The sequence below is a fragment of the Bufo gargarizans genome, chromosome 10 (genome assembly GCF_014858855.1).
Source record: "Bufo gargarizans isolate SCDJY-AF-19 chromosome 10, ASM1485885v1, whole genome shotgun sequence".
Taxonomy (NCBI): domain Eukaryota; kingdom Metazoa; phylum Chordata; class Amphibia; order Anura; family Bufonidae; genus Bufo; species Bufo gargarizans.
This window is the reverse complement of record NC_058089.1, coordinates 76,115,302-76,138,809: the sequence shown is the minus strand read 5'-3', so window position 1 is coordinate 76,138,809 and position 23,508 is coordinate 76,115,302. Positions and strand designations below refer to the sequence as shown.

Genomic DNA, 23,508 nt, shown 5'->3' with positions numbered 1-23,508 from the left:
AAAACCAAATGAAGCTATCCAGAGCAAGGAGTGATGGGTAAAGTCAGATTAAATAGGGGGAGGTAAAGGTCACATGATCCACACCTGAACAGGAGGTGTAGACATACAAGTAACACACAGACAAAGTGAAACCAAAACCAAAAGAGGCGGTCAGATCACTAGTGTGCAGATAATCTTTCAGACCTTCTAAAACCTGTCACCGGTTGGTCTCCAACAGTGTTAGAAAATTTTCCCACAGCAGTGACGTGCCATACATGCACTTAACTACTGCTGCCAATCACTAGTGTCTGCAGTCTTGTGCTGTACATGCTGGCATCACAGCAGAGGCCAGTGATTGGTTTCATCGGTCACAAGATTGTATGGCATTGCAGGAAAATATACAAAGACCATCAAGGATGACCGACCCTGTGGAGGATTTACTAGGTGAGTAATAGTTATTTTTAGTTGTTTTCAGTTTTTTTTATTTCTATTAGCTTAATTTCTTACACTCCTGGACAACTCTTCCTACCTGTTTGGCTTTTTATTCTTTGTGTTACAGTATGAGGTATTTTGTACACTATATAGTTTTTAGCACAAGGAGTCTCTGCAGCTTGATACTACAGAGCTGTAAGTAGTCCACATACAACAATGTTTCTAGGAGAAAATATTTCCATAATATGGTGTTGATGGAACATGTCATAATATTTTCTAAGACATGCAAAAAAGAGGAGAGTTGGTATCCATATATCTGTTAGCACGATATTCTGAATTTATCAAAAAGTGGATGGCTACCTTTACCTTATGTATCATCACTGTTAGAGGGTGCTCATCCATGTGTGGAAGGGGTTTATTCAGCCTCTCCGACCCAATTACAAGATTGCGTTAAAAAATATTCCTATCTATGGCTCAAATCAGCATCATCCACACTCCAAAAATCCCAGGGATATTTGGCCACATAATTTTATAATGTAACCTTCAAGTAATACAGTAAATTGCAGGTGAATCAGTGTCAACAAATACACACATCTCTCAGGGGGAAGCCTATACGACCCCTACCCTGCCTAATTCTGGAATGTTCCATCACAAGTCTGGATTACCATTTATTTCAAATTAATAAAACATACAGCACAACTTATTTCAGCAGGAATTCCCCTCACTTCCTGCTGAAATGCATCCACCATGTATGTCATAAATGCCCTATGGGTATGGGTAAATTCAGGTGTTTTTGTAATTCAAATAGACCACTAGAGAAAATAGTTGCTTAAAGAAGTACTCCCGCAATTTTTTTTAATTCTCTAACCTGTTAGAAAGGTACACAATGTAATCTGCAGTGAATGTAATCTTCTTATCAATTACTGTATTTGTGAGCTATCTCCTCCCTTCTGATCGTCAGCTGTGTCATTTGACCAACTCTCTGATTTCCAACTGAGACAGGATAGGAAGTCAGTTATTTCTCTATTCATTCCTATGAGACTGACATTGAGGCTACTACACCTATTACTTCATCATTCACAGCCCAGTACTCCTTGGAGCATTCTCAGTCCCTTTTTCATGGTCTAGTATGAGCACTTCCTATACAGTATGGTAGTATCTAAATCATATGCACCGTAAGGACCTTGTGATGTCACAGTAGTCATGTGACATTGGACATCTTTCCCAAACTCACCATGTGATTCCCCATGAATACCATGAATAGGGTTAGTTATTATTATTTTTAGATTCTAATGCTACATCCAGTACCTGCTTCAACCCCAAATAATTTTATCATGTCATGTGACCCTGTGACATTGCAAGGTCCTTACCGCACATGGGATTTAGACACTACTCTCTAGTAATCTGTATTTCACCTCCCCTCCAGTGATTCACAGAACAGTCCACCAATTGTAGCCCAAAGAAATACAGATTCTGGTACCCATCTTATTATTTAGTAACTTCCCATGTCTATGTTCCCCTTGCCAATACTGCCCAGTGTTATAAAGAAATCCAGTCTGGGACGTAGCTATAGGGGAAGCAGGGGAAGCGGCTGCTTTCGGGCCCAAACTCAGAAGGGTCACACCTAGGAGCAGGACTAAAATATTTTATTACTGGGCCCCCCTCAACAGTGTTATACAATGACATTTTATACAGTGACACTCTAGGAAACGGATGGAGCGGCTGCCAGGCCTAGTCTGAGATCACGATCTTGACTAGCCTCAAGAGTGGGGGTTGCACAGTAGTCGAAAATTGCAAAGAAGTTGCTGGGGGAAGGGAGGCATTCAAAAATTTGCTATGGGACCTGTTTATTTCTAGTTACGCCACTGCAATCAAGTCACAAAATTGTGATTTGAAAAGAAGCCTGTAACACGTAACAAATCATAGAACGTCAATATGTGAAGTTAGTCCCCTTTGGCTCATGCGCTAAGATGGTGTAGAGTCTAATCTAGCACTATATGCAAAGGTCACTGAAAAGGGAATTCCGCAGTTTTTTGTCTATTTGGGATTGCTGCAATCTATAACAGTGCGCTAAACCACCAACAAGGATTCAAAAGTGTCCCCTTGGAGTTATTTCCCCTATAATCCCACCCACCAGGTAATCACTGTTGTTAAAGTAGTGGACACAAACCAGCTTCCAGGTTTCCCGTTACATACCATTGAGTATATTGAAATGGTTCCATTAGGGTTTGGATCTCCTCCTTAGATAGAAATTTGATAATAAAAGGCCTCCATTTTGTAAAGAATTAACCTGTTAGAGCTTCTTTTTGTCTGATAGTAGTCAGACATTCTAGACCAAAGAGGTGATGCAGTTAGTCAGTAAGGAAGTCCATGGAGGGGATTGTGGGGGGAGACAATCTTTTAAGATGCAGCATTTTACCACCAGCAAAATGACATGTAGTAATGGGGGTACTTTATATCTCATGTGTGAGGACACTACATGACTCAGAGATGTACAGTAGATTGAAAGATCAAAAGCAAAGGATCGCAATCTAACGTTATATCCCATTGGTGTTCAATGTATCTAATGATCTGGTTCCAATAAAGAGTAATCTGTGGACAAGTCTAGAGACAGTGCCACATGTTGGAAGCTGGGGCTTTAAATCTGGGGTTATCCGTCAACCGGTGAGAATGTGCATGGGTTACCCATTGATTGAAGCCATAAATAGCCCCATGGATAAGTTTAAATTGGGTCTCTCTTCAAGTAGTGCAGATTATGTGCTTGCATATCAGCTCACAGCCTTGTAGAATATTATCAGATATAACAGGAACTTGCAATATCTAGGACCAGGTTTTGAATATTGAAGAAGGGTGGGTCGTCAGCAGGTGGTCTCGAAGTGTAAGATACATAGATGAGATAGTGGCAATGCTCCAGTCTATTTATGATATCATCAAAGGGGTAATTTACCATCTCACTATCTATTGTTCTAAAGTCTCTTTTGACAAAAGGAGGGGAGCTATAAGCATCAGAGGAATAGTGAATTTGGCAACTAGTGAATATTTTCCAGCTCCTTAAACAAATACCCCGCTTTACTTCAGGCATTCATTAACTGCAGGAGAGTCACAACCCATTTGTCCTTCCAAAAGCGAAAGGAGCTGGCGTCTTGTGCTGGAGAGAATTTGGGATCACCCCATATGGGTAGATATTTAGATATTAAGAAAGGTAACTGAAACCACTTCCTGATTTCTTTCCTGGTTGTGAAAACACTTTTGCTCGAGGGGGTTTTCCTTACTTTTATGCCCAAGTACCAAATGTGTGATGTTGCCCGTTTCAACCCTCTGCCCAGGGTCTCCTAAAGATAGGATGGAAAAGGCTTCCCTAGTTCCAGAATTGCACTTTTTCCAGGGTTGATATGATAGCCTGAGGGGGTTTCAAATTCAGACATGAGTTGTAATATATCTTCCTGGGGATCGTTAAAAAATAAGAGGACATCATCCGCGAATATTGTGACCTTCACTTCTTGGGTGCCGACTGTTATACCCTTGTACAGTGTAGAAGATTCTGAATTGCAAGCCAGAGGTTCTATTGCTATATTAAACAATAAAGGCAAAAGGGGCATCCCTGTCTTGTGCCTTTATTTAAATAGAATGGGGCGGACAGAAAGCCTGGTGTATGTATTTGGGCTGTGGGGTTTGTGTATAAGGCTGTAAAAATGACCTGAAAGCACCCCTTATACCCATCTTGTCCAACACTCCCTCTATCCAAGATCATTTGATATTGTAAATTGCCTTTTCTGCATCTAAGGTCAGGGGGAGACTGGCTATAGACTGTACAAGGAAATTTCCAAGTGGGCCGATGCCCAGGGGGCTGCCAAAGCCGTCCTCAGGCCGCCGGTCAGGTACATAGCGATCTGATGCTTTCATCATTAATTAATGCTAGGTATCTGATACTTAAGCACCTGACTGGCAGAAATAAGGGCCCTCATGCATTCAACTGTATTGCCGTCCTCAGGAGGCAGCAGTATTTCATGGTGCACCGTGTATTTGGTTCTGCTGGGGCAGTATTTGTGCTGTACTACAGTATTGTTGGCCCTGCCTACTTATAATGGCCCTGACTACTGTCATTTGGGACCCAGTGTCACGAATAATGAGAAGAGGAGGGACACCAGAAAGACAAAAGAAGGGAGAGGACAAAGAACTAGGCCTCAAGGCTAGGGAGAAGGGAAAGGTTATCTCCTAGGAAACCCCTAGATCTGGCCCTGACTCCTGTCAGTATGTATAGACCCTGAAGGTGGGAAAATACATACGCCAGAACCTAAACCCTAGGAGCCCTGAGATTCCCTAAAGGTAGTGAAAGGGAATGAGACTACTTGTTCCTTCCAGGTGAATGAACCAGCGTCTCCCTGAGACCTAGTAATAACAAGCACAAGGGAACAACCAAATACAAGAGCAGTACAACTTATCTTATAGAAAATGGATGAGCACGAACACAAGCAAGGTCCACACACCAACTCCTCCAAATCCAAGGACAGAATATCAACCGCATGGTATTAAGTGTGAAACCAAACTAAATAGGGAAGCAGTAATGACCGCCAGCTGCACCTGAAAAGAGGTGTGGTCATTACCAAACAACAGCACTGAGAATCAAGAGACTGTCAGTTAACCTCACGTGCAGTTAGTCTCTCTAATCTTCTAACCTCTGTCACAGAAGGTACCGTGAAACCCGCCTACAATATGGGGCCGCAATTCGTTTTTTCTTCCAGGTTCTCTTTAAGTTACCAGTCCGCCCCTGTATAAGGCACTATAGTGGGGTGTTCATCTAGTGTGGCAGATGTATGTATCCTATGTAAGACCGCTAGCAGTTTTCTGATGTTAGTTATGGCCTCATGTATCTTTAGAAATCCTAACAGGGCTGTTACAATTAAGTTTGGGAGGAAATGGGCCAAGTGATCTGCTATTATTTTAGAGATCAACTTTAGATTAATCAGTGAGATTGGCCTATAGTAATTAGGGTCTTGACTATCTTTGCCTGCTTTGGGTAGTAGTTTAATATAGGCTACTTTGGAAGCATCTGGTATCTCTCCTTTCCCTAAGATGCCATTAAAGTAGGTGCATAGGGTTGGAGTGCTATGGTCCACTAGAGTATTATAAAATTCCCCCGGGTATCTGTGACGCTTTGCGATCCACAGCGATACTAGGAAATCTCAAATGCGCCATATTTCGTAATCACAGAGACACCAGAGCCTTCACTAAAAATCTCTTTTCACTAAAGGAGTAATTCACAGAGCAGAGGTGCCATTATCACCTCCTTGTGACAAACCTTTCTTGCCCCATGCCAAGTTGAGTAGCCATCAATCTAGTTCTCTTATGACAGAACCTGCTAAACCTGGTCTTTCTGCAGCCATAGTGTCTCCAATACCAGCAGGGTTCTCACACCTTCAGTCTTGCCAGTGCGCTTCAAAGAGAGCAGGACAGATTCTTATCAGACAGCTGTTTGAGACACAAAAAGAGGTCACCGGGCAGCCACCTCTAATACATAGCTTTCATATTTGTGTCCATATTTCTTCAGATTTCCTGGGTTTGGAACCAATGCACTGAACCATCTCTTCAGGGATTATTCTGGCCCCAATAATACACCTTTCAGGAAATCGGCCAGTCAATCAGAGATTCTCTCTCTCAGATATCAAAGCTCTCAGGGAACCTAAATGGTAATTCTATCCTGTTTGGTGTCAGAGGATCTGTAAAATTGTGCTGATTCTCAATATGACCTCGATGTCCTAATTTGACCCACGGGTACGGAGAAACTGGCACAGCAAAGATTCAGCCAGATGTCCTCTGTCCAGGGCAGGAACTGCCCCTCTTCCAATTACCCAAGGCTGGACTTGTGCGGGTCACAACCCCTCCCCACTACAGAGTGGGTAAAACCCTATGACACATTCAGCCCTGGGTCCTTCTTCTACCATCTGACGTCGATTGACATCACGACCGCCCGCTGGACACGGGCACACCCCACCATCTTGGATTATTCTACAAAGACTTTGCCTTTTACTGGACTTTAACACGGTAATTCTGAACTTACAGACATTCTATTCCCTTCCACCTCTTACCTATTTCTATCCAAACCAATCTGTTCAACTGGCAGGTATATTTACCGTATTTTTCGCCGTATAAGACGCACCGGCCCATAAGACGCACCTAGGTTTTTGAGGAGGAAAATAAGAAAAAAAAAATTTTGAACCAAAAGGTGCGCTTTTGGTGGGTTTTGAACTAATTGTGGTCTGTGGGTGACGCACTGTCATGGAGGATCTGTGGATGATGGACACTGTTATGGGGGATCTGTGGGTGACGCACTGTTATGGGGGATCTGTGGGTGACGCACTGTTATGGGGGATCTGTGGGCGACGCACTGTTATGGGGGATCTGTGGGTGACACTTATGGGGGATCCTCTCTGGATGGCACTGTTATGAGGATGAGGATCTGTGTATGACAGTTATGGGGGGATCTGTGGATGACACATATATAGCATCTTATGCTATGTGTCATCCACAGATCCCCTCCATAAGTGTCCCTGTAGTGAATGACCCTCAATACAGGGCGTGGGGGTCGCATCTGCTTTAATAATGACAGCGGGGCCCGTGCAGTGACTGTATTCTACTACACGGGCCCCGCTCACTGTATAATCATATCCCTAATAGTTAATTGTTGTATGCATGTAATCGCATAATGAGCGATAATGAGCGCTGTGTATTACCGTACTTACAATTAGAAGCGCTCGCCGTTCGGAGCAGAGAGGAGGGAGGAGGCAGGCCGGGAGGATGGGCGCTGGCAACGTGAGTCATACGTCATGCGCCCACGCCACCTGCTTCATTCATAAAGTGGGCGGTGCAGGCGCGTGACGTATGACTCACACTGCCAGCGCCCGTCCTCCCGGCCTGCCTCCTCCCTCCTCTCTGCTCCGAACGGCGAGCGCTTCTAATTGTAAGTACGGTAATACACAGCGCTCATTATCGCTCATTATGCGATTACATGCATACAACAATTAACTATTAGGGATATGATTATACAGTGAGCGGGGCCCGTGTAGTAGAATACAGTCACTGCACGGGCCCCGCTGTCATTATAAATGCAGATGCCGGCCCCCAGCCCCTCCTCCCTCACAGCTGATACACCCGCCGCACGGCATCGCGGCGGGTGTATCATTGAAAACTGGGCAAAATCAGCTACATTCGCCATATAAGACGCACTGCTATTTCCCCCCCACTTTTGGGGGGGGAAAGTGCGTCTTATACGGCGAAAAATACGGTATCTGTCAGCTTTAATGTATATATTTTTGTGTATAGTTTTAGAATAAAATCTAACGATTTCATCTTTCGAGTTTTGCCCTTGTTACTTGATGACCTGATCTATGCTAAGAACTCTATCCTCAGAAGACATACTACCAAATTGTTTGTTTTATTTTTATAAATTGTTAATTTACTAGCTAGGTTGCAAATAACAGTTTTGTCCCTTTAGGATTAGCTTCGCCCCGATTCAATACGAACAGTGGTGGCAGCAAATTAATTTGATTGTACATACAATCGTGATTGTATCCTGTCTGGGCCCACCAACCAATCTTAAACGTCTTCTGTGCTCACAGTGGATTTGCCTCCAGAAGTCTCTAGTGGAGACCTGTATGGCAACTGTGGCTTAGTACGACGGGATTGGCGGGTGGTTGTCACAGTATCCATCTGGGCCAGAGGTCTTAGAGTTATGAAGACTTTTGATGGTTGTTTTAATTTCTTCCTTAGTGATCTGTCTGTTTAGGAGAGTGTTGCTTTGTTTAGGACGTTTATACCACTGTGTGAGGTAGTATTGTTTAAGTATAAGGAGGCAAAAAACTGTTGGAAGATATCAATTACCTTACAGAGGTCCAATGTTAGGGTGCCCTCGGGTGAACACAGCGTTTTTATGTGAGAGGAAGGATGTTTCCCCTTGGGTAGTCTTGCTAGGAATTTGCCTGATTTATTCCCAAACACAAGAGCTTCTTGTCCATGGATGTTCTCTAATCAGTGGTCAAACACATGTTTGGCAGTCACCCATCTATCCCCTTTGTCGGGGGTTCGGTCTTGAATGAAGCATGTATACACCTGTCTAAGGTAATTGCTGGCTGTTGCATATTTCAGATGTGTTGTACATGTGTGAGGTGATTTTTTTTTGCGGCAGCCCAAGAGACGGGAAGGTTGTCCCAGTAGGTTGTATTTTCTACTCTGCATTCCAGCCACCAGCCTTTGAGCAAGTCGTGAAAAGCTTCATCCTCTTTTAGGGATATTATCATATATAGTTGAGATTGGAATATGGTCTAAAATAACCATATCATGTTTCGAGGTATCTACGACTGGCTGGCTAGTGAATTATGAATGAATATATTGTCAACGTGAGACCAGCTGGAATGAGCATGGGAGAAATATGTAAATTCCCTGTCACTGGAATAGGAGATCCTCCATGTGTCATGCAAGGTAGAATTAGCAAGTAAAGGTATTAGGCATTTTTCTCTAGGTCTAATCAGTGATTGTGAAGTGGAGCTGTGTTTCCTGTCTTCCAATGGGGACAGAACGGAGTTCAAATCACCACCTACAGGTGAAACTTGAAAAATTAGAATATTGTGAAAAGGTTCAATATTCTAGGCTCAAAGTGTCACCCTCTAGTCAGCTAATTAATCCATACCCCCTAAGCAAAGGGTACCTCGAAATTGTGACTTTGGGGTTTCATATGCTGTAAGCCATAATCATCCAAATTATAGCAAATAAAGAGTTAAAATATCTCACTTTGCATGTAATGAGTCTATCTCATACATTAGTTTCACCTTTTAAGTTGCATTACTGAAATAAATAAACTTTGCATGATATTCTAATTTTTCGAGTTTCACCTGTACTATCTTAAGTGGGATATCGTTGGTTAGGAGTTTGGTTTCCACCGACTCAAAGAAGGCTGCATTGTCTTCATTGGGACCATATAAATTATAGACACTCCATTTTTCCCCTTTATGCTGGAATATGATGTGTCCACCTACCCTCCTTAGGGTCCGTGGAGACATCAATAAGAGAGAATTAGAAGTTTTTATGAATCAGGATGGCAGGGGTAATGCAGTCCACCTATATTGGCAATAGGACCTCACTTTTTCTGATTGAGAGAACAACAACCTCCCTCCTTCCCCCAAGAACTCTCGAGTAGATGATAACGCAGTCTCAGGATATTTGACAGTTTACATGTCAAATGGTTCACTTCATCTCAAATAATATTACCCACTAAGAAGATGAGAGTGATAGGTGAAGATACAGTGAGAAAAAAAGAGAATAAAAAAAAAGTCATGTCGCATAGCCTCAGAGGTGTCTGGAAGAGCCTCGGGCTAGCGGGCTTGATGGAAGGGTTGACAGGTTCCATCTGCGATGTTCTGGCGTTTGCCGATGTATATGATCCATTCTCAGGTAAGTATTGTTGGAGGGCCTGTGTTGCCATCTCAGGAGATGTAAAAGACCAGGTTGCACCATTGGGCATAAATACTTTGAGATTTACTGGATAAGTCAATTGAAACCAGATCTAGTGGCGTATCAGTGTGGTACAAAGGGTGCTAAAGATGCATCTCTTCTGCATCACCTCAATGTAATAGTCCTCAAAGAGTAGAATCCTAGCCCCTCTGAACTTCAGAGGCATTCTTCATTGGCAAACAACACAGAGAATTTCCTGCTTATTGTAATCCAAGAAATGCATGATTTGTCTAGGAGCCCCACTCTGATCTCGTCTGGCAGTCGAGGTAGGAGGAAAGATTAGGATCAGGGTCCACTTTGTGTGCTCGTTCAACCCTGCATCAGTGTCGTAGGCCCAGCGCCGCTGGGAGATCCTCCTCCCCGACTCCAGTATCTCCAACATGTGGAAGTTATTGCATCTGATTTTCCAGATCATCTAGCTTCTGAAGAACACGTTTATTTTCGGCAGTAAGGGCCTTCACTTGGGCTTGTGTTTTTGCAAAATTATCCTACACCACATTTATGTGGTGCTTGGCTTCACCTAAGCATGTGGTATGCTGCAAAACCTCGGCCTGCAGGCGGGAGAGAGATGTTTGGATGATGGTTTCCAGTTTTTTCGCCAGCTCAATGGCAACTTGTTTATATGTCCTCAGGTCGTCTGTTTCTAGGGTGCTCCATATGGATGGCTGCAGGGTAGCAGGAGGGTCTGGGCTTGCATGGGAAAATTACAGGGCCTGCATCTCCACTTAGTCTGGCGCCATATTTGGTGGCAAAGACACAGCGTTGTCATCTCGTGCAAGCTGTTTCTGGGTGCTAGGCAGGAGGTAGTGCTCCATTTTCCCGTGAGGCTGTATTGAGGCGAGCTCTGGAAACCCGGGTTCTATAAGACTGCCATTTTGCAGAATAGCTGGTCGGGTGAGAGCTGCTGGAGAGATGCCACAAGTCCTTTCTTTGTTTTTTTCTATATCATATTTATCCATCTATCTAGCCATCTATTTGTCTACCTATCCATACCTCCAAACTATGCTGTCCCGGAATGGCTGGGGCATGTCTTGCTTTCAACTGTATCTGTGTCCTGAGGTTGCTAATACAGCACAGGCCAGTGGATGGTGTGCTTTGTTCATCAGGGTGGGGGTTGGGGGCTAGGTGAGTAGCTATTTAAAAAATAAAGAAAGATACCGGAGCAAGTCAACTGTAATTTTAATTTATTTATGTAGTGTGCATGAACCAATATAAATACATCTAGGTCTGTGCCAAATATAGATATATAGAGATATAGAGGCGCAGTACACACATGTATTCTGGGATATACATAGAACAAAAACACCCATTATTTTTTTGTCTATTGGTCGGTGACTTGTCTCTGTATACAGTGCATGCGCGCTATGTACAGCTGGATGTGACCTTCTAGTCACGTGCCGTTCTCGAAAGGCCTATGTACATGATTTTGGCTGCCCGGTTGCAAATTGATATAGAACAATGAATGTGTCAATCATTATTGAGAACACGTTAATGATTCTCACCGCTAACGCTGTTGTTGCAGAGGATGCTTGCCCGCCCCCTAACTAGGCAAGCGGCTCCTAATCAGTTGGCGTCCAATGCCTGCTGACAGGTCAGCTGGTTGTGAAGGAGGCTGCCTGTCGCCACTGGTCTGGTTGGGGGGCGGGCTAGTATTCTCATGCTCAGCGCAAACTCAGGAAAACATTCTCGCACATGTGCTGTGGTGAAGGAGTGCAGCAGGCAGATCAGATAGGTGTCATCAATAATGATTAACATGTTCATTGTGTGTTATAACCAAGCAGCCGCAATCGTGTATATAGTAAACGGCAAGTGATTCTGGGGCAAGGAGGAAGAGACTGGGGCGTACCACACAACCAGAAAGCACATTGCTAGCCTGATAGAATATTTTCATTGAGCATGATTCTGAAACTTGTTGCACACAGCAAAGGGAGGGGCCCATGAAATCTAAATGTAAAATTTCTGAATAAACCTTTAAGGATGGGAATACCTCTTTTAAGGGGGCAGGCTGAAAATGAACTTCTAAAGGCTCATGGGCCCTGGTGTAAGAGTCCAGCTTGGGCCCCCCTTCCCTCAGTGCTTTGTGGCCAGGGGCAGGGAAGCACATAGCCTTTGTGCTTCCTAAGGCTAAAATTGAAACTTTCTATAATACCGGTGTCTTCTTATGCGGCACAAGGGTCTTTGGGCCCCCTCAGGTTGCTGGTCCCGGTAGCGGCTGCTACTTCTGCACCCCCTATAGCTACACCCTTGTAAAGTAAAAAATAAGTTTTTATTTAATGCAATATTGGCCATTTTATTATCTAGCCCAAAACAATTGTTTTAACTGACTACTAGTGATAGCAATGCTGTAAACTGCAGGTCTGTAAAAGTAAAATATTTCCCCCCTACTCCTCTACAGACAGTCAGTGTACCACTTAGAGGTTTAGGACAGTGTCATGATGGGAACCATCAGAAGTGAAGTAGAGGAGAATGAGTTGATATGATATCATTAGTCCCTTCATTAGTTTTATTTACTGTAACTCTCTATAGCCTGCAGTGAAATTGTTCTGCTTAGCTGGAGAAGCGTTTTTCTTCTAAACTGTTATTCTGCTGCAGCAGAGTAGTAGAGAGCATGGTGGACATATTCATGAGTGATGTCATTGTTTGGTGGAAATATAGCATTGATTTGTTATTTATGTGTATGATGTAGAAATGCATATGTGCTAACTGTAATATCTGGTAGTGTTAATGACATATCCATATTGCAACAATATTACATGTTGCTTTCTCTTACCATCTACAAACATGAACATTGCAAAACATTTTTTTCAATAATTGTCCTCAGAATACATGCTGCTAATTAAACAGTTTGCTGTACTACTACTAAGGCAACCCCATTTTTATATGCTGGTTGGAATCAGCGGCTCTCACTCTTGTAGGTGTACAACCAGTATGTGTAATCATTAAATGCCCTTCGATAACAGCTTATAGATTTTTATTTGGGAAGTGCAATCACACTTACCTGGCTTCATTACAAAAATGGATGCAAATGTGCTCTTAACAAGCTCTGCCTCTAATGCCACCAGATTTAAGGCCACTATCCTATAAGTCAATGTTCAGCTCTTTAAATAGGCCTTGAGACATGACTTGGATATTAAATAAGCCAGCACCTCATCTGCAGACAGCTGTTTCAGGGTGATCACCCCTCTTATCTGTGCAGAGCAGAGAGTACTGGCTTAACTGGGTGAGAGGCCTGTCAGGATTTGGGGGGGCACTATCTCTCCTTATAGAGAGTGCCTTAATCGGTGTGAGGAGACATCTAGGCCATACATGCTCCTCTGGAATTCTAGGAAGAAAGGGATGCAAATGAGCTCTTAAAAAGCTCTGCCTCTAATGCCACCAGATCCATGTCTCAAGGTATATTTAAATGGAGTCTGTCACCTCCATATGGCCATATACAGTGCTTACATTGTCCTATAGCACACCTATACATGAATGTAATGGTACCTTTGTCTTCTTCTTTACACTTGCAGAAGCTGGAAAAAACAAACTTTGATTCATATGCAAATGAGAACGCACAAGTGCCCAGGGGCGGCGTTAACTGTGTTGGAGCCCAGGCTGCTCTGCCTTTTTTCATTGTTTCCCTGCCCCAGCCTCTGCCTGCCCTCCTATTCCCTTGGGTCATCCTTTGGTCCAGTTGAGATCCCGCGCCTGCGCACTCAACCGGAGATGCCCATTGTTGGCACGGTATCGCTTTAACTACTGTGCATGTGTCGGTGAAAGCTGCAAAACCAGCAGCAATGTGACGTTTGCCGGCACATGTGTAGTAGTTAAAGCTATGCCGTGCCAACAATGGGCATCGCAGTGTGCATGCCCCGGCCCAGCGAGGCTGTGTGCAGGCGCGGGATCTCAACCGGACCGAAGGATGACGCAAGGGAATAGGAGGGCAGGCAGAGGCTGGGGCAGGGAAATAATGAAAATAGTCAGAGCAGCCTGGGCTCCAACACAGTTAACACCCGGCCTGGGCACTTGCAAGTGCTCATTTGCATATGAATCAAAGTTCGTTTTTTTCCAGCTTCTGCAAGTGTAAAGAGGAAGACAAAGGTACCATTACATTCATGTATAGGTGTGCTATAGGACAATGTAAGCACTGTTTATGGCCATATGGAGGTGACAGACTCCCTTTAAATAAGCCTTGAGACACGGATCTGGTGGCATTAGAGGCAGAGCTTGTTAAGAGCTCATTTGCATCCTTTTCTTCCCAGAATTCCAGAGGAGCATGTATGGCCTATAAGTCGCCTCACACCGATTAAGGCGCTCTCTCCCCAAGGATAGATAGTACCCCCAAATCCTGACAGGCCTCTCACCCAGTTAAGCCAGTACTCTCTGCTCTGCGCTGATGAGAGGGGGCAAGCACCCTGAAACAGCTGTCTGCAGATGAGGTGCTGGCTTATCTAATATCCAAGTCATGTCTTAAGGCTTATTTAAAGAGCAGAATATTGACGTATAGGATAGCTGCCTTACAGCTGGTGACATTAAAAGGCAGAACCCATTAAGGGGTTATTTTCATGAGACAACCCTTTAACCTAGTAATAACTTGTATTCTCTTGATGCACTGCAGGCAAGAAAAAAACATGGACGTTTCATTTGTTATTCTTAAAAGTGTTGTCTCAAATAGCATTTATTACGTAGAGAAAGTTAATATAAACCACTTTCTAATGTATTGTTATTATTCATATTGCTTCCTTTGCTGGCTGGAATAATTATTCCATCACATTATACACTGCTTGTTTCCATGGTTATGACCACCCTGCAATCCATCAATGGTGGTCATGTTTGCAGTGATCGCTGATGCCATTGCTCATGTCCATACTGACTCATTGTTTGCTTGCAGCAGATCGTTTTTACACAGCACGATCTCCTGCGGGCAAACAATGATTTTTGTCTGTGCACAAATGATCGGATTACCTGAAGAACGAGCATTTCGCTCGTTCATTGGGTAATCGGCGGTACATTTACACCTCCAGATAATCACTAATGTGTGTTCCTAAGGACGCTCATTAGCGATTATCTTTAGGATTCTCAGCCTGTGTAAAGAGTTAGCCCAAGCTTCAGATTAAGTATTAACACTCCATAATTATGTATAATTTCTCATATCATTTTCTTTGTTTAGACTCAGACGGGAAACCTAAGGATAAGGAACTGGTTCAGATGTTTCTCATGATGCATCCCTGGTACATCCCATCTGGGGATCTTGCTAAGAAGCTCTTTTCTCTATATCCTTTCAAAAAAAATTGATAAATTGCATTTTGATGTAACTTTCATGTTAGGTAAACCCTAGAACTTTTTTTTACTTTTGTCCACAGGTGTTGTCCCTTAAAAAGTTCCAGGGCTCTAGGATCAGACTCAGTATAGCTATAGCTAGCAGCATAGACATAGCTAACATTGTAGACAGAGCTAGTGGCGTTGGCAGAATTATCAGAAAGCAACATGTTTGTGGATGTAGTCATGCAAATAAAGACCATTGTTTTACACATAGGTATTGTGGTGGGTAAAACGATTAATCTAATAACAAAATACTAATTAAAAGAACGTTTTTCTTTATAATGACTCATCAGCCCTCCATGCCATCAGGTTCCCCCATGCCATCAACTTCCCCCTCAGTGCCATCAGCTGCCCCCAGTGCCATCAGCTACACCCTCAGTGCCATCAGCATCCCCCCTAGGGCCATCAGCTGCCCCCCCCCAGTGCCATCAGCTCCCACTCTGTGCCATCAAACCCCACCAGTGACATGAGGCTCCCCCCAGTGCTATCATTTGCCCCCTCAGTGGCATCAGCTGCTCCCTCAGTCTCATCTGCTCCCCCCCAGTGCCATCAGCTGCTCCCTCAGTCTCATCTGCTCCCCCCCAGTGCCATCAGCTGCCCCCTTAGTGCCATCAACTGCCCCTGCAGTGCCATCATCTGCACCTCCAGTGCCATCAGCTGCCCCTAAGGTTTCCCAGCTGTTCCTTTCAACAACTCATTCAGAGGACCCGCTATCTTTGCATAGACTTTGATGAACCGCCGATACTACTCGGTCAGTTCAAGGAAGGCCTTCAACTCCTGCACCGTTCTGGGCACTAGCCAGTCTTGTATTGCAGTCACTTTGTCTTGGGACAGCAGCATTCCGTCTTGGGACACTGTATGTCCCAAGTACTCGATCTCCCTCTTGAAGAGATGACACCTCTTTTGCTTTACCTTCAAGGATCGCAGTCGCTCGAGTACCTGCCCTAATCCATTCAGGTGTTCTTTAAAAGTAGCGGAGTACACAATAATATCGTCCAGGTATATCAGAGTGGCTTTAAAATTCAGGTCTCCCAGACATCTCTCCATCAGCCCACTGGAAGGTACCCGGGGCATTAGACAGCCCTAATGGCATTCTGTTGAATTCAAGTCTATGTGGAGTATGAATGCTGTCTTCGCCCTGTCCTGCTCTGCCACCGGTACCTGCCAGTACCTGCTCGCTAGATTCAATGTGGAGAAGTATTTCGCCCATCCCAGAGCCATCAGAGACTCCTTGATGTGAGGCAGAGGGTATGAGTCTCGCGCGGTGCACACATTCAACTGCCGGTAATCCACACAAAATCGAATAGTGCCGTCCTTCTTCTTGACAAGCACCACTGGGGCTGCCCAAAGGCTCTGATTACCCTGCACCACTCCGGAATCTATCATCTGTTTCAACAATGTCTTCCCTTCCTGGTACAACTTGGGTGAAATCTGCCGATATCTCTCCCGAATTGGAGGAGGCGCCCACGTCGGTATCTTATGCGTGATAGCATCTGTGCAGCCAACGTCATCGGCATGGCGGGCAAACGCAGTCTGATTCTTCCACAGCATGGTTTCAACTGCTCGCAAGCGGTATGAACTGAGATCCTTCACATCTATCTCCATTTGGTTCAAGATGGTTCTCTGATTCCATTCAGGGCTCAGCGCCTCTTCTGCACTGGCATTAACTGCCAGGGTCCAAACAGTCAGTGCCATCAGCTGCCCCTCCAGTGCCCATAACAGCCCCTCCAGTGCTGTAATCTGCCTCCCCCAATGTCATCAGCTGCCCCCCAGTGCCATCAGCTGCCCCCTCAGTGCCTTCAGCTGTGCCATCCCCAGTGCCATTATCTGTGCCCCCCCCCAGTGCCATCAGGTCCCCCCCAGTGCCATCAGCTACCCTTCTAGTGCCATCAGCTGCCCCCCAGTGCCATCAGCTGCCTCCCCAGTGCCATCAGCTGCCCCCCAGTGCCATCAGGTTCCCCCCTGTGTGACCAGCTGCCTCCCAGTGCCACCAGCTGCCCCCAGGTTCACCATCTCCCCCTTCTAGCCATGTCCCCAGCGCCAGTGAAATAAAATACTTACCTCTCCAGTAGGAGCACGTCTCCATGGCTCGTCCATCTTCTTCTTTGCGCGATGCACTATCCTCCTGACGTCACACAGCGTCAGGTCATAGTGCGCGCTTACGTGCACTATGTCCTGACAATGTGTCAGGAGGACAGTGCAGCGCGGTGCGGGCTGGCAGGTGACCACAGAGCGGTGAGTAATAGCAAGTTTGAATATAATAAACCGGCACTCTTCACTTGGTCGGACACACAAAGAGCAATGTATGTAAAATGTGCATTTATATCATTTGACCTTCAATTGTAGAGGTAGTTTCTTTATCGGAAAAGAAAAATCACTTTAAAAGAAATATCACTTAAAGGAAGGAGAGGGGTATTACCCTTCCATAAAATGGTACAAAAAACTGATAAAAATATAAAATTATAAAATTGCATAGATTAATACATGGTGGGATTATAAAAGTGTGTATCCTGGTTTCACCCTTTTAGTGGGGAGGGGGGTTCCCCGTAATTGTAGTGCCACATCAATAGAAGATGGGGATTTCCTCAATGGTAGCCTATAATCAGGTGTAAGATAGTTTTTTTGTGAATGGTCAATGTGCAAATATTTGGGTGGCAGAGTGAATAGTCATTCAGCGATCATTTCCACCATATATTGCTATCCATTAATCCAATCCCCCAATAGAAAAATCGGTCATAAAGTGTCACTCTGTAATCTCTTAAGCGGTGAGTCTGTTGATGAGCCCCAAATGGCTTTCAATGCAATAAGTTTGTGGGTTAGAGGGTTAATAGTCTATTGTTGCCTTACTTTAAGTTGTGTACCAGTCACTGTTATTAACGGTATTAGTATGTCAGACTGGTGCTAAGCCTAATGTGTGATCCCACACGATATCAAGGCTCGCACCCTGACTGTATTAACCTCCTCCGATGGTTTCGCTGGTTGTAGCTGCCGATGTGCCTTTCAGGACTTTGTGCTGTAAGTTTTCTCCTTCGGCGTCCCACGTGTGTATGAGGTCACGTTTCTGTCTGGCGTCCCACGTGTCTCGGACCGGTCGGCACTCACTGTTAGCGGTTTTTAGGGAAGGTTATATTTGGAAGCGCTTCCAAAATGTTCAGTGGTTGTATGGTGATGAAAGCATAAACAAACCCGTAGCAAAATAACTGGTTGGATACGACCACTGAATATCTTGGAAGCGCTTCCAATTATAACCTTCCCTAAAAACCGCTAACAGTGAGCGCCAACCGGTCCGAGACACGTGGGACGCCAGACAAAAACGTGACCTCATACACACGTGGGACGCCGAAGGAGAAAACTGTTCTCTTTACATTTTTTCTCCCTTCGGCCAAGAACACTATGATGTCCTCTCCTGACGGCTGCACAGCTTACAAAAAAGTGTACACCACAAACCGGACTCCAGACCAGATGCCCATTTCCCAGAGCTTATACCTACTAGGTGTGTGTAGTTATCAAACAGATTAGATAGATGATAAACAGAAAGTACTTCAAGGCTAGCTCTTTAATACTTACAAGCCTAAGTTAATCTAGAGCAAGACAAAAACCACTCTAGATCCAATTCACCATGGAATAAACATGAAAAAAAATTGCTTTATGACCAGTGCTGCCAATTGGACAGATCTCTGGATCAACATTCAGTATTAACTCCTCTCCAACATCCACTATACATGTACGGCCCTTCCAGGAAGACTTCCTGCAATGCACCATACATGTGGATCACAATGATTGGGTGGGCACAGGAGTAGACAGGAGTGAATTTCTTAAAATTCATTTAGTTCTGATTTCAAATAAATTTGACCCAAATCCCAAGTGCTCATGTAGCAGTCAGGGGAGGAAGAGACCGCAGGGAAGAGTTCAAATACAGAACAGCAGACGAGGAAGCTGAAGCAGATACCGGCTTTATTAAATAACAAAATATAACGGACGGAAAATCTATTTAACAGTTTTCTGCCGATGAACCAGGGGCGCAACCGACAAATGACAGGAACAATGTTAACAAGTCTACACAAATTTGCAGGAAGGGTAACTGATCTGTGATATATTAAATGCGCTCCAACCAGCAAACACATAAAATTACGGGCTACTCTTCTCTGATATTTTCCTGTCTGAACCCTGCTGCTCAGGGCACGTTGCTACCACGTTCTGGCAAAAAATTGCTGCTCTAGGCTATGCCCTATCGCAGGTTAGCACAGGTGCACACTCACAGTTCTGTAGGTAGCTGGGCAGAGATCAGTCATGTCACATTCTCCCATGAGGTAGCTGCTTGTCTTGGTCTGGTATGTGAAGGAAGGTGTCGTCTGGCTCCTGATACAGTCGCTTGCTTGTCCCAGCGAGTTGTCTTTTCCTCTCTCTATCTCTCTAGATTGCAGGTACAGGAATCCACATCAGTTCGGCTCTGCCAGGAGTCCCCCGTACTCTGACATGGTCCCACTATCCTATAGCACGCTAGCCAGGGCCCGTTTCCTGTCACAAGTATCTCAATTGGCTGATATCACTCTTCTCAGAATCACTTTTTAGTCTCTGTGGCTCTGTCCAACTGCATCCAGACTCTCAGCTCACCACCAGCCAGGAAGACACACACCAGACTGAGCCTGGGAACTTTAAACTCCTCCTACATCCTCTGGAACAAACAACTTCATTTCTCTCTTACTCAAAGACACAGCGTCCCCTTTTGGCTGAAAGAAGTCATTACAGTCTGTGTAAAACATTATCACTAGCAGTTCAATGTAACGTGGTCATTCTAGGGGCTGACCCTTACACTCAGATTGCCCTTAAAAGTCATGAATGACTCTAAGATTGTAACAAACCCCTTCAATCTTTTTAATGCCAAGACACCATTAGTAATGATATATATTGCTATGGGTAAACACATGGTAGCCGGTGGTAACAAACACACCGTATTGTTGAATCTGTACCCACAATCATTAAAGAAAAAAATAATACAAATCTTGTGTCTCGGGCAGATATGTAACATAGTTTATAACATAGTAATTTAGTTTATAAGGCTAAAAACATCTGTCCATCCAGTTCAGCCTGTTATCCTGCAAGTTGATCCAGAGGAAGGCAAAAAACAAAACAAACTGTGAAGTAGAAGCCAATTTTCCTCACTTTAAGGGAAAAATAATCCTTCCCAACTCCAATCAGGCAATCAGAATAACTGCCCTCAGTCAAATTTTTTAAAATCTAAATAACCCTAATTTTGATAATCTCTCAGGGTACTGTATTCCAGCCATTCCAGTTATTACTTTAGTTGCCCTCCTCTGAACCCTCTCCAGCTCTGCTATGTCTGCCTTGTTCACAGGAGCCCAGAACTGTACACAGTACTCCATGTGTGGTCTGACTAGAGATTTGTAAAGTGGTAGGACTATGTTCTCATCACGGGCATCTATGACCCTTTTGATACAACCCATTATCTTATTGGCCTCCGCAGCAGCTGCCTGACACTGGTTTCTACAGCTTAGTTTGCTGTTCACTAAAATTCCTAAGTCCTTTTCCATGCCAGTGTTACCCAGTGTTTTACCATTTAGTATGTACGGGTGACTTGTATTTTTCCTTCCATGTGCATAACCTTACATTTGTCAGTGTTAAACCTGATCTACCACTTCTTTGCCCAAGCCTCCGATCTATCCAGATCGCTCTGTAGCAGTATACTGTCCTCTTCAGTGTTAATTACTTTGCACAGTTTAGTGTCAAATGCAAAATGTTTTATTTTACTGTGCAAGCCTTCTACAAGATCATTAATAAATATATTGAAGAGAATAGGGCCCAATACTGACCCCTGAGGTACCCCACTAGTGACAGTGACCCAATCTGAGTGTGTACCAATAATAACCACCCTCTGTTTTCTATCACTGTAAATTACAAAAGGTGTGATTTGATTAGACACTGGGTCTTGTCACAAAAGGGCACAAAAGTGCTTTCCATCGCCCTATAAAAAGTCTCTTAGAGGCTGCTTTTTGGCAGTGTACCTCTTGGTGAGGGATCGTTGACTGCTAGACATGCTTGTACAATGCACTCAAATACATTTTGCACAGTTGACATACTTAGAAACGGGGTGTATCACTGGACTGAGAGAAGCAGGATGGTAGTTTCAGTGAACTGCCTGCTATCTAGGTTGTCCTGACGGGTCACACACAGCAAACAGGCTCCAGACGGCCTAGACATACCACGATTAAAGAGGATCTTTTAATCTGCCATAAAGTTGTCCACTATCCATATACAGATTGCACCTTCATTACATACTACTTGCTCTGACCGTACCATTTCCAGGCACTTAGCAGAAGGAAATTCGGTGTCACGGCACCCATTACTTGTCCTGCCATTCACAGCCAGCCACCGTTACTTTTCTTTACAGTGGTGTCGTGAATGAGAAACTAGGATTGCTGTGGATAGAACCATATCAGTTTTATCAACAAATCCAGGTTGCAGAAAATTTGAAAAAAAAATATTTTTTAAATTTCACCTTCACTTTGACTTACTTCCTGTGAAACACTTAAAGGAGTAACACATTTCCTAACTAGTTTAAATACTTTGAGGGGTGCAGTTTTTAAAATGGTGTCATATAAGGGGGTTTCTAATATACTGTATAGACCCCTAAAAGCCATTTCAGAACAGAATTGGTCCCAGAAAATTTGATTTTTGGAAATTTTTCTGAAAATTAGAAAATTGCTGCTAAACTAATAATTCTAACACCATAAAAATAAAAGGTTGTAAAATAAAAGGATCACATTTCATAAACTGAATTTCCAGCTCATGGAGGCCTTTTTTAAATGGGTCACTGCACTAATTGGCAGCAATAGATCAATGCATAGCATGTGGATGTGTGATTTATGGGGGTCATTTCTGATGCTGAAATACACCTATATTAGGAATATTTCAGGAGCAGATTGTGGCGAAACGATTAGTACTGCTGCAATCTGCGACTTTTCCCAGCCCACGCCAGGTCTAAAAAAGTGGGTCCAGCAGGCCCATCTCATTCAACATTTTCTACTCCATCAGCTGAACGCCGTAAAAGAAAAACACTTGAGGACATTTTTTGATCAACTCACAAAAAGCGTACTATCTAGCAATCAAAATGCACATTGTACCCCAAAATGGCACCAATTAAACCTTCACCTCATTCCACAAAAACGAGCCCTCACACAAGACCATTGACAGAAATCTTTTAAAAATATAGCTTTTAGAAAATGGTCACGCAAAAACAGATTAAAGTAAAGGTCATGGGGGTGTGGCTAACTGCCAACATGAGCGCACGCACTCAAGAGCTGCTTCGTTCCCTGTACAGAATCCTGACTAATCCTGCCAAGCTGCTTACTCCAAACTCTGAGTGGCAAGTGCAGAGGAGAAGAAGAAAGCCTAGACAGCGCGATATGGGTCCCAGCAAGGAGCAAACTGCGACTGACAAACTCAAGGAGTATGCCCGACAGGAAAATCAACATGGCGCCGCAGCTCCCGCCACTCCACGTGCAGCAGTCACGCGCAGTCCAGCCGCACAGCAGATGGAGCCTGAGGATGCTGGAGAGCCTGAAATTACCCTGAAAGCGGTATCAGAACAACTCCTGACAGCGATTTCCTCCTGCCAGTCCTCACTTACCTGTAAAATTGAAGAGGTGCGGTTAGACCTGGGACTGCTAAGGCAGGATGTACAGCAGCTGAGGGAGAGAGTGAGACAGACGGAGGACCGTGTCTCAGCTCTAGAGGATTTTACCAGACCATGTGATTCGAGACTGCAGGAGGTTGAGCGGTCAGTCGGGTTGTGGCGGCAGAAATGCGATGACCTGGAGAACAGGGCCCGGCGCAACAACGTGAGGATCCAAGGCATCCCTGAGAGAGCGGAGGGTCGGGACCCTGCCAATTTCTTGGAGCTGTGGTTCAAGGCCCAATTCCCTGATGCTGCATTTTCCACAGTGTATGCAGTTGAAAGAGCACACAGGGTCCTCACGGCAATGTATCACTGTTCCCTGACTTTCCTGCGGATTTGCAAAAGAGGAGGGCCACCTTCATTTTGGCTAAAAGACGCCTTTGTGAGCTGAACTTGCAGTACTCTATGGCCTACCCAGCTCGCCTTCGCGTGATAGACGGCGACCGGTCAGTCTTTTTCACTGACCCTAAGGAAGCGGAGGACTGGATCTCTGGGCGCCCAAGACCGCGCTAATTCTGTTGCTATGTCCGACACCGCAAGTATATCTAAGCACCGCGTATTGCAATGTGTGAGCCCTGCCACTGTACACATGCATA

The 23,508-nt window shown here is 44.4% G+C and overlaps 1 protein-coding gene across 11 annotated transcripts in view; it reads left to right on the top strand.

Annotated features, from left to right (window-relative positions):
* Positions 1-23,508, top strand: part of RASGRP2 (RAS guanyl releasing protein 2) — a 304,234-nt gene that overhangs the window by 99,427 nt on the left and 181,299 nt on the right. For 8 of the 11 annotated variants that reach the window (XM_044269505.1, XM_044269502.1, XM_044269503.1 and 5 more), the window contains one exon: positions 15,065-15,167. The exons of the other annotated variants lie outside the window; for them this stretch is intronic. In XM_044269505.1, the coding sequence (XP_044125440.1) occupies positions 15,065-15,167 (103 nt within the window). The remainder of the gene's footprint in view (positions 1-15,064; positions 15,168-23,508) is intronic. 11 annotated transcript variants of the gene reach the window in all.